The sequence below is a fragment of the Miniopterus natalensis genome, chromosome 2 (genome assembly GCF_054644295.1).
Source record: "Miniopterus natalensis isolate mMinNat1 chromosome 2, mMinNat1.hap1, whole genome shotgun sequence".
Lineage (NCBI taxonomy): Eukaryota > Metazoa > Chordata > Mammalia > Chiroptera > Miniopteridae > Miniopterus > Miniopterus natalensis.
The window spans coordinates 148,904,800-148,917,521 of NC_142082.1; the positions used below are offsets into that span (position 1 = coordinate 148,904,800).

At 36.0% G+C, this 12,722-nt stretch overlaps 1 protein-coding gene across 1 annotated transcript in view; it reads right to left on the reverse strand.

Moving 5' to 3' along the window:
- Positions 1-8,692: 8,692 nt before the first annotated feature.
- LOC148093876 (contactin-1-like) overlaps positions 8,693-12,722 on the reverse strand; it is a 62,152-nt gene continuing 58,122 nt past the window's right edge. The window contains exon 10 of the mRNA XM_087813773.1: positions 8,693-11,166. Coding sequence (XP_087669899.1) covers positions 11,090-11,166 — 77 coding nt within the window. The 3' untranslated portion in view covers positions 8,693-11,089. The remainder of the gene's footprint in view (positions 11,167-12,722) is intronic.

Here is a 12,722-nt window from a genome sequence, read left to right on the forward strand (position 1 = left end):
CTCCACATTGTAGTCTCAAATAGTCCTAAAGGGCAAACCTTCCTAGTTCGCCATTTGTTTGCCCTCTGCTATGGTAAGATAAAGCACAGTTTTGTTTACATGGCTCACAAGGTCATCAAGATCCACTTGTATCATTTGTATCGCTCCAGCCTTGATCTGCACGCTCCAGACACTGTCCTTTCAACTTCTGAATCTCACCCGGACTCTCTCAACTTGACTGCTTCACAGGGCCTTCTACAATTCTTCTCATTTTCCCCTGTGTAATGCCTAGGCCTTCTTTTATTTTTCCTTTGTCCAGGTAGCACCTTAAACATCATTCCCTCAGAGAGATGCCCTTGATGCCTGGACTGCTGTTGCCAAGCCCACTCTACTCTGATAGCATCTTGAATTCCCCATCATAGGACTTCTAGTACCTGAATATAATTTCTTTTTTAGTCATCAGTCTTTCTGTTGATCAAGAATACTAAGCTTTATAAGTCTGTTGTGGGACATTTGTATCATGATTAGTCACAGTTCTTTACCTACAATGTTAGGACATAATTAGAAATGTAGCCTTATGCACCAATAGGATTATTGAAATTTTTAACCTAATTTATTTATTGAATAATAATATGCATACTGAAAGTCATAAGTGCGCAGCTTAATGAATTTTCACTCACATCAGAAGAAACAACCTCCCCAGATGTCTTTTCATACTCCTTACCAGTTACTATCTTCACTCATCTTCTCAAAAGTAATCAATATTTTGATTTCTTGAACCTTTTAATCTTGAACTTCTCTTTTGTACCTAGCTTTTTCACTCAACAAATGCATGTGAGATTCATTCTTGTGTAGCAGTAGGATGTTCATACGAATTACTGTATAGTATTCCATTATATAAAAAATACCATAGAATATTTATCGAAGATACTATTGATAGGCATTTGAGTTGGTTCCAGATTGGATCTCTGTTAACAATGCTGACATGAACACTTTGATACTGGGTTTCCACAAGCTCACATTTTTCTGTCATATACACCTAAGAATGAAATTCCTTGTTTACAGGGAATACATATCTTCCAAGTTTCTATAGAATATTAAAATATTTTTATATAAATAGGAAATTCACAGAAGAGGAAAATACAAACAGTAATCATACAAAGAGATGCTAAGGATATTTAGTAAGGAGAGAAATGTAAATTAGCTCTGGCTGGGTAGCTCAGTTGGTTAGAGTATTGTCCCAACATGCCAAGGTTGTGGGTTCGATCCCTGTTCAGGGCACATATAAGAATCAACCAATGAATGCATAAGTAAGTGGAACAACAAATCAATCTCTCTCAAATCAATTTTAAAAATTAAAAAAAGAAAGAAATGTATATTAAAATTCTTCATACATGACTGGATTGGCTAAATTTTATATCTACATAACATCAATTTCAGACAAAGAAATGGAAACCCTTAGGTGTTGGAAGAAGTGAAAATTGGAGCCACCTTTTTAAACTTGTGTGACTTTATATTGCTTATTGCTATATCCCAACCCTAAGAAGAAAGCCATGCTGAATGAATATATATGAGTAAAACAATATGTTATGCATATAAACTATAACCTAGTAAACTTTCATTACTGAATATATATCCCAGGAAAATTCTCGCAGAGGTTCATAAAGAGGCATGTAAAACGAGGTTTGCTATAAAATTGTCTCTAGTAAGGAGATTTCAAAACAGGCTGGGAATGAAGAAATGAAATATAATAAAAGTAGCCAAGGAATAAACTAGACATACATAGAGCAGCATGGATAGATTAGGGAAAAAAATAATATTAATTAAAAGAGCTGGGAAACTAGATAAAATATGCAGCAAAGTATGATTTATGTAAATAAAAACCAAATATAATGGTGCTATTTATTTTTCATAGTATAACACATATATATAAGTAAGATAAAGAAAATTAACTGAGGGGACAAGCATTAAAGACATGACAGAAGGCAGAAATGAAATTGCATTTCAATGGAGAAAACACATAATAAGTAAATGATAACAATAAGAGCCTTTGGACCTAGACAGTGCATGCCATGAACTGTAGGGTATTTTTGATTATATCAACCTTATCCTGTGCTCCCAAACATTCAGAAATAAAGTGTTGCAGAAACAATCCTCAGAGAAGGTGGTACTGGCTACCCTGAGAGTACAAGTGTAGAAAAATTTCTACCTCTTCAGTGATGACCCTTCATTGAACCTATTTCCCATCCAGATATTTTCACAAACTCAGACTGGTAAACACAACACTGTCAAAAGCTTATTGTTCTCTTTTATTAAAGATCTCTCATATTAAAACATGTGGAATAAGCACATTTTCAATCAAGTAATATGAAAAGTATTTACAGAAAAATGTGCTAAAACACTGAAAACTTGGTTTTCATTCAATAATCCATTCAATATGTACGTACTGAATCCTTATTACATACAAGGCCTTGTGCCGCGCTAGCTCGGCAAAAATGAAAGGAAACCAAGTTCAGCCCGATGGAATACTTTGAACTGTTATCTTTAGGGTAGACGTAAAGGTAGAAACTATTTTCCTTGGCATCCATGCTCATCTGAGCTCACCGCTGGGATTCCAGCCAGCCGAGCTAGAGTCTTGCTTCCTCAGCAAACTAAACAGATATCATTCAGTGTCCTGACCTAAACAAATCTCACTTTCCTTAACCCAAATTTGGTCCAGAAGCTGCAACTATCCATAAGAGCTATTAAATGCTGTATTTTATAATTTCTAATACACCCAGTGTTATGACATGTTAACATCTCTGAAAATGGGATACATCTTACAATCAATGGCATCTTTCAATTGCTCTTGTCCAGGAGACAACTATGGCTTAGTTGTCATTGCCTGCACATATGCGACCTTGGCCATAGCTGTTTACATTGTCATTGCTTCAGTTAAGTTGGAAGTATTTTGAGGAGAACACATGTTAAGTTAATTGTTTTTAAAATGTTTTATGATTCATTATTGAGACCAAAAATACAGAAATTCGTGGAAATAAAGCATCTGGACATAGGGATACATTTGTGATTCCTTTTGGCCAGATGGGAAAACTTCATTTGCTTAAAATTCTTATTAGGAAATCATTTAAGAATCTTTGTTTTATGCTCACTATATACAGTATTTCCCCCTTATACGCAGGCGATACATTCCAAGACCCCCATTGGATGCCTGAAACCATGGATAGTGTTGAGCCCTATATATATATACTATGTTTTTTTCCTATACATACATATCTATGATAAAGTCTAATTTATACAGTGGGCACAGTAAGAGATTAACAACTAATAATAAAATAGAACAACTGTAACAACATACTGTGTTAAAATTTATGTGAATGTGGTCTCTCTCCCTCTTTCTCTCTCTCTTATTGTACTATATGCACTTAAAGGAAGCACTTTAAGGTTTCTCTTTGGCATATCTGAATTGCCGGCACCACCACTCGTATGCTTTGGGACCATCTTTAATTGAAATAGAGGAGACGTAAACACAAGCACTGTAAAACCACAAGACTTGACCTGATAACTGAGACAGCTACTAAGTGACTGAAGGGCAGGCAGCATTTAGCAGGCAGACACTCTGGACAAAGGGATGATTCATGTCCTGGGTGGGATGGAGTGAAATGGCACGGACTTCCTTGGAAACTGTCACTTCTGTTTTATTCTAGTCACTGGAAATGAGTTGCTAAATCCAGCACAGTCTCGAGGGGAAGAGCATTACTTTCCACCTCTTAAAGGGAAGACTATCAAAGAACTTGCAGACATATTTTTCAAGTAGACATAACTTTCCGTTAATGTTCTGATAAGACTGAGAAAGTACTGTCAGAATGGGCATCAGTGACTTGAATAAATAGTGGAGCATTGACGTAAGTAGTGATGCATATGCCAATACCACCCAAGGATGATATTTTGTGGCAGAATACAAGTATCAACTATTCATAATTTAAACATGATTTAGAAGAGCCATATTCTAAAATTAGATAATTTTTAGACCTATATCACACCATTTATTTTCTGGTAGTTTCCTTTTAATCTATGCATAAGAATAGCAAGCCCTAGAAATCTTTGTGTAAATAAACGGTTATTTCAATAAATATAAAATAAAAATCTACATGATAAGCAAATATTGTTATAGTTTAATTAGGAGTATGTTTTCTTTCTTAATGGTGAAATTGATGGCTCCTTCGATCCAATGCAATTTGGTAAGAATCTGTGGTAGATTGCATCATTTGGCTCCAATTCTCTAACACTCCTTATATCCACCTTTGCTTATGACTTTACAGTGCCCACCCACATGTGGATGACCTTCCTTGCTCCTTGGCTCTGGGTTTACAGTGTGACTTCATTTGGTCAATAGGATATTAGCAGACTTGAGGCAAGCAAAGGCTTGAAGGGGTACATGCGTGTTTCCACTCGTTTCCTTGCACCTCTGTCATTGTCATGACAACATGCCAGAACTCTCCTGCTGGAAGATGAGAGAAAAGTGGAGCAGAGCCAAGTTGCTCTAAAGGCCCCAACTAAAGGCAAATTCTAACAACTGATCGTCAGCAGCTCTCAAGCACATGAGAAAGCCCAGCTCATATTATCAAAGCTACAAAACTACATAGGTGATCCATTGCCGACCCAGCTATTTATTGTTATATTCCACTGAGCTTTTGTGGTTATGTTTTTGCAACATTATTGTGGCAATAAATAACTAATATAGCTCATTTAAAATGCTGTGAGATTTCAACACTCTAATATGCCGTGCCTTTCCCATTGACTAATCAGAATGGTTGTCTATGTGGATCAACTTTTTCAAGTTCTGAACTTTTAAAGTCCCTTGAGAATTTGTATTGTATCTGGATATGCATTCGTTTTTCTCAGAAATGATGAAAAAGGGTTGAAAGGACTGCTTCACGTTGTTTCCCCTCAACCCTTGTTATTGGAAATGGTATACATTTAATTTATTTATTTAGTTATAAATATGTCTTTATTTATTTCAGAGAGAAGAAGGGAGAGGGAGAGAGAGAAACATCAATGATGAGAGAGTCATTGATGGGCTGCCTCCTGCACGCCCCCCACTGGGGATCGAGCCCACAACCTGGGCATGTGCCCTGACCGGGAACAGAACCATGATCTCCTGGATTATAGGTTGATGCTCAACCGCTGAGCCATGCCTGGCGTGGCAGAAATGGTATACATTTAAAATGTAGTAAAAGAAAAGTTTCAATGCCAACAGGACCAAAATTGTTTTCCTGTTTTTTACATTCTGATATTACATTCAGTTCAACTAAATCAGTTCTACCTGATTGAGGGGAACTAACTGAGTTGACTGTGAATGATAAGCTCTGTGCTAGGTACAAACAGATAGCTATGCAATCACCTGATCAAAGAATTTTAGAAGTAAATTCTATGGGGCATATATCCATTGGAAAGCAATGGTGGGAGGGAAAATTTAAGATCTGTTGGGAATTTACTATGTGTCAGGCACTTTAATTTTATCATTTTATTTCAATTCTCATGGAGTGGGGAAGGTTTTCCCCTGTCCAACACCTTCCTGGTAATAACACCTGATATTTCTTTTAGGGGAATCATCTTTTCTCCACTCCATGTGGTCTTGGTGGGAATTTCTATCACAGTGTGTTTTTCACCTTCCAATGATCCACAAGGTTAGCCCAAGATGGCTAAATAAAAAAACCAAGCTCTGGGGATAACCTGAGTCTTTAGTGAGACTTGGTATATATACCAAGTCAGAAGAGAATCTCTGTTACTTTTTGACCATTGACCAGTAGGATGTAGGCTTTGAATTGCCAGCACCCATGATTCCTGCCACAAGGAGACAGCCTGCTTGGGAATGAAACACGTGCACAGCGCGAAGTAGAATCAACAGACGGCGAGACACTTCCCTGAGAACATTACTCAAGCTGTTATATCCAGTCTATCTTGTAGATCCTATTATTTGAGCCAATATATTATTTTTTAAAGCTTATTTGAGTTGTCTACCACTTGCAAAATAATTTTGAATGATTGAGGAATGCTATTCTCATTTTCTAGAAGAGAAAACCTAACCTTCCAAGTGTCACATTACTTGTCCAATGTCTCACAGGTAATAACAGTTAGAAGATGATCACTAGTCTGTGCAATGCCCATGACCTTTGCATAACTGTATTTTTAAAAAGTTTAAAAATGTACATATAGCATGACTCACCCTTTTCTTATACCATTTTATGAGTTTTGACAAATGTGTAGGTTTGAGCCACTGCCACCAGTTCCATCACTCCCAAGAGGTCTCTCATGCTGTTTCTTTGTAGTCAAACTTTCCCCCTATTTGTATTGCCTGGCAACTATTGACTTGTCCTTGGTCCCCAGAGTTTTGCCTTTTCTAGAATGTCATATAAATAGAATCACACAGCCTGTTGATTCTGGCTCCTTTTCACTTAGCAGAATGTATTTGAAATTTATCCATATTGTTTCATGTTATCAGCATAAATGTTTTCTGAAAGAATGGTTGGAGCAGGTTTTCAACATCATAATTAGCGTGAGTGGAGCATATACAGGTTTGTAAAAGTTTAAAGGAAAAATATACAGGGTTGAATAGTATTCTACCAAGATTTATATTCACCTGGAATCTGTAAATAAATATGACCTTATTTGGAAATGGGGTCTGTGCAGATGTGATCAAGTTAAGATGAAGTCACATTGGATTAGGATGGGTCCTAATCCAATGACTGGTGTCCTTATAAAAAGAGAAACATTTGAACACAAAGACACACAGGGAGAATGCCACATGACAACGAGAGCAGAGACTGGAGGGAGGCAGCTGCAAGCCAAGGACCACTAAGGTCTGCCTGCAACCACAGAGACTAGGAGAGAGGCATGGAACAGACCCTCCCTCAGTCTCCACAAGGAACCCACCTTGCCAACACCTTGATTTCAGACACTTCAGGCGTCCAGAACTGTGAGAGCTGGGTTTCTGTTGCTTGAAGTCATTCAGCTTGTGGTCATTGGTTGTGGAAGCCCTAGGTAACTGGTATAAAAAGGTCTGAAGGTATTCAGCATTGCTTTCAAGGCTACTTCCCACAAAGCCAAGGAGCCTGACTGGATACAGGACAGATGAAGACCAAGTGCCTTCATGTCACAGTTTTGCCTTATGATGAGCTTGACTGAATTCTAGAGCCAAATAGTAATAAGATCATGGGAATTGACAGATATTATCTATCTCAAGTATCAAATTTATTACTAGTAACTAAAAAGTGAAACCTGTTTTTAAAATATGTTAAACAATGTAGAAACTTAATCTTTGCTTCCCACTGACTAATTTAGGTAGCTCATTCAAAACCACTATGTTTTCATTCTGGGAAAAAAAAAAAAAAAAAAAAGTTGAAGTTGGGGAGGGAGCACCTTTCATCAATCTTTTTATTAGCAACCTCCAGAAGATTATAGACTCAGGAAATTAAGTATTAAAATTTAATTAAATTTCCAAGTCACATGAAGAAAAAAGTTAAAAAAAGTAAAGGAAACCCACATTCCTTTAGAGAAGAAATCTTCTGAAGTACATTTTAGTCTGCTGCTTGGATTTTAGATCAAACAAATTAAGAAGTATTTTAGATAAACAAAAGGTATATAACATTTTGATACTTAAGATATAGAACCAAAAAATAAGAATGAATGAGAAAATTAGTCACGAGAAAATTAACAATTTAGACAAGCCAAGAGAATGGATTTGTTTTTCTTAAAATATATTTAAAATATGTATATATGATTTGATATCATTGATTCAGTTAAAAATATAAATTAACTTGTAGTAATCATGAAAATCTGTGATTCTCAAACCTGGCTCCCTATCAGACACTCCTGAGCAACCTAAAAAAGATATAAATTCCTATACCTCACTTCCCAGAATCTGGTTTAGTAAGTCCGGACTGGGGCCCAGGGAATCTATTTTATTTTTTCAAATTATCCAGGTTATTGTGATGGGCAACCAGGTTTGAGAATTACTAAGGTAGATAAAGCTCTCATAGAGAGAAAGCTTTGATCTCCTAAAGCCTGGAGAATTAGAGCTTAGGTCAATCCGAGGTCAAATACCAAAAGCAAAATATTAGAATAGATGTAATCTAATACTTAGGGTCAAGAAATGGAGGCAGGGTCCAAAAGGGAAAAGCAGAATCCATGGTGGAAGCAAGCTTCACGAGACAGGAAGGGGGGTCAGAAGGCCAGTGTGGAATCACAGCGAGAACACAGGAGAAGATTGTAAGGCAAAACACAGGGAGCCTTGTGATTCAGAATTTGGGGTTCAGTCTGGCTCAGGACTCGGAGAAGGCTTTACTTGTATCAGACTCTTGGCTGTAGAGTCATGGTTTTATGCAAATTCCTCTATTAGTGTATCAGCTCATTCACGGTAAAACTAGTCTCTTATTTTTCAGCATCTAGTGGCTTGTTTTAATGTCTAACATTAAACTGAGTGATAGTCACTGACATCTGCATAAACTGAAGTTATTATATTTCAATATAATAATGCCTGTGTGGAGCGCATTCAAGCTCACATATGTGTCTGCCTGTGTGTATACTTTTTTGCAGAACCCTTCAAACATTGAACTGCTGCGTAACAAGTAATATTTAATCCATGATATGTGACTTATAATGAAAACCTTCTAAAAATCAATTTCAATTTTAGGTAAATTGAAAGGACAGTTGCTATTTTTTGGATAACAGTAAGACATTTATTTCTTTATAATCTGTTTTCATTCATAGAAAGGACAAAGCACAGTCCTATACTACTCCATTGAAAAAAACGATAAAAAATAACTAAAAAAATCAATATTTATCAGTATCAAAGAAATCTACTATCACCTTTCTTGAAATACAAAGAAACAACAGATGTGTCTATATCTATATAAAGTTTAATTAAGAATCTTGCGTCTTAAAGCAGATGATATATTAGTTAGTTTGACAACAGTTTAAAACGGATGGTCCCAGTCAAATTTGTACAAGTGTATGAGGAAATGAAAAGCATGAGTTATCAGTGTATGAGAGAGTTTAATCTACCTAATCTCTGTCACGAATTTAAAATTAAACAAATAACTTCCAAAGTCTGTTTTCTTCTTACCTTTCAGAACCATTTTCATGCAAAATCTAATCAGGTTTGCTCCTTATTACCATACATTAGAAAATAAAAGGCAAGCATGCATTTGGCAAAAGATTTAGTTGTCGCTTATATAAAAATGCCCAACATGGGTCATACTGCAAAAGGAAAACCCCAAAGTATAACAATGAAAACACAAACATTTGTACAGAAGGCTTAGAGAGTATTCATTTCCCTAAAGTATGAAGAGATTTTGTTTCTTTTTCAAATAATTAAATATTTTATGAAATCTGGTAATGCTCTTAAGACTGTTGACATACTTTCACTGGGAAATCATCTATTTCACTTATTTTTTTAAAAAGTTTCATTTTATAACAAAGAGTTAAATGTTAACTAATGAAATATTGATATTTTCATAACTAAAGCTCTAAACATTTACACATATAGTACAAAAATTATACAAATTAAAAACAGGGGCATAAAGTAGTAAGAGATCTGTTTTGCTTCCTGTAAATATTTTTTTATGAACCTATAAGGTATCCTTTCTAAAAAGATAAACTCTTTCTCTAATTAGCTCGCAAGGTTGTGCTAATAAAATAGGATTATACTTCTCGAAGCATCTGACATTGCACTATTTCATGAGCCATCTAAGTCTTATTACTCGATTTCTTTCACATCCACACTCAACCACATTTCCGTGCACACCATGAAGAATGAAGAAATGTGCGTCTTCCTTTCCCAGCTTCTAAAGACCTAAAGCACCAACACTTGGGAGACTTCACTGGACAAACACATTATTTGTCTCCTCCTGGCCTTTCGGTTTTGCATACCCTTCAAAGTACCATTAGCAACATATGGATTTGGTATTTTTAGTCAGTTTTCGGTATTGCATTGAAGCAGGAAATGAGTTTAAAATTAAATTTAAAAAATTAAGTAATACTGTAGTTTTTCCAACCTACAGGTGATTTCTTGATCCCACACCTTCAATAAAGATAGGTTTTTACTTAGAAATGAAGCACAAAAACCAAGATACTAGAATATTATTACATAATTCTGATACTTACTTAACTGTCTTTTATTCCTAGCAGTATAAAGACTGTTTGTCACATCTTGATTAAAAAATGGAAGCCCTCTACTTTTCAAAATTTGTCATTTCACATGAATAAATACAGCAATATGATACTACTCTAGATAAGAGCTATGATTTTTGAGGTTTCAAATTGATGATAAGAAACACATAAAATAATTTCAGAGTAAAGTACAAAAGTAAAAAAAATCTTCATATGGTATGTTAACTTTACTATTAAAAAACTAACTTAAAATATTACTGATCCTGAAAATCAAATATTTAGAAAATTACTTACTTTCAAAATAAGAATACTGATGATAAGTTCTAGAATTTGGTTTTTAATATTCAAAATCTTTCAACTGATTCAGTAAAATGATTTGGTCATGGGATTTATGTCCAAATGTTTCAGTTATACTCTATTCTTTTGAAGAACAAAAAATGTCATGAATGATAGGGGGCCATTCAAAAATATGCAGGACCCAAAACAGAGAGGATAGTACAAGAGACTGTATTACTCTTACATTTACCACATACAATCAACATTTCAACCTCTATTATATTTCACAACTTGTTATTAAATTTAAAGCACCTGTGTATGGTGATTTTACTTTCACTCTACAGCCTATGGAATTGAATTGAACACTGTAACTTGTCCCATTGGATTAAATCATGCAACGGTCACAGAATCAGGTTAAGTGGTTTATAAGGCATATTGGAACGAGTTAAAAATCATTTTATATCCATTTAAAAGCTTATTCTTTTGGATGAAGGGGTTCCTGAATGCCTCAGTCATCACATGTGTTGTAAATCAGTTGGATAGTTTGTTAAAGAATAACTTATTTGGCTTAGGATGGAGCCGCAGGAATTGAAAGGATCTGTAGTCATCGCAGGAATGAAGGGTGTCCTCTGAGCTGGCGGGAACAGCAGCCGTCACACCACATTCAAAATCCCAAATGGACAAGGGTGCCAAAGGCGGGCAGCAGCAAGCCGAGAAGACTTGGTAATAGGGAAGATGCACCTACAAAGTAAACCAAAAACGCGTATAATATTTCATTGATAACAGTCGCTGGTGTTCGTTTACCCTGCTTTGGGGAAGGCCAGAATATACAGGCCTGAGTGCCAGTGGTTCCTTAAACACACACACACACACACACAGCTTCTCTATTCTGTGGTCATTAAAGAAAAAAAGAAATATTTGGTGAAGGATTTTGTGTGAGAGTACATGATCTGTTTATAAAACATGTTCATATAAATCATTTAAGATGATTTATAATCTTAATTATAAGATCACAAATGTTTATGTTTTCTCTATGACCGAACAGTCCCAAATTCCTACCAGAAGTTGACAGATCAAAAAATATATATAAATAAGTAAAAAAAAAAAAAAATCTATGTGACATGTTAAAAAAAATAAGATAAAGAGATGATAGTAAAAATACTAATGATGTTATCCAGGATAATGACATCACAGGTATAACTAAATAGATCTTGCATGACTTCATACCCCAATGGTTTTTAAGACATTTAGATGCTTATAAAGTGATTTCAGAAAAATATTTTGGATAATTGTAAATCACCTATTCAGAGTTAAAGAACAATTTCCCTGAGATATTATGTTGTGAATTAAAAAAAAAAAAAGATGTAATATGTTACAGAATTATTTCACACCTTAGTTAATGATTACATCAAGAAGGGCTTTTCCTGTCGTCAAGCAAGTTTACAGGTGTAGGTTCTGCCCACACTGGAATTCTTGAGAAAGGGTGAACAGTGGGACCTACGATCGCTTTCCACTCTCCACACCTATGAGGCACCATCTTCAATGAATAAACTTCTGGAATGAGTGACGGGTTAAAAACCACAGTCAACAGCTTGTAAATATGACAAATTTGTGTCACGTTTTAGAAGTTTATCTAAAAGATTAAATCGTTATTATTTATCATGTTGACAGTGGCTGAAAACACCCCCTTCTTTGGCATATTGCTCTTATATCCAGGAAGATTTGGGGAATTTCTCTCGAACTCTGGTCGTTAAAAGCGCACACATCTCCTGTGCGGTAGAAGATGATGATGCCTGTCTATCTGCATGCATGCAGTCCGCCATCGCCCTGTCAGCAGCATTCGCTGCCACATGGAAAACCTCATCAGACACAGATAAAGTGGTTCTTAGGAATAAGCAAGATAGTAAAGATCAAAAAGTGAGGGCAGAACGGGAAGGGCAATATAAACAGCCTTCAAATAGCTGCTTACAGCCTCATGAACGCAGATGTTGCAGGAACATTATCAACAACAATCATAACCCTGATCATGACGATGAGAGCTCCTACTTGCTGCTCTACAGCCGCGAGACAGACAATTTGCTGCCCTGCATATACATTTTGACATTAACACAGCAGCCTAGAATGGCGGGTCTTATTACCCTGATTTTATAGATTATGTAACTCGGAATTTAGGTGAAATGACTCGTCACGGCCAAGGCCAGCAGAGAGGGCAGAGCCAAGACTAGATGGCAGATTGGCCTGGCTCCAAAGGCCACCCTCTGTACCTCTCTGCCGCTCTCTGTAGACAGCTGTGGAAA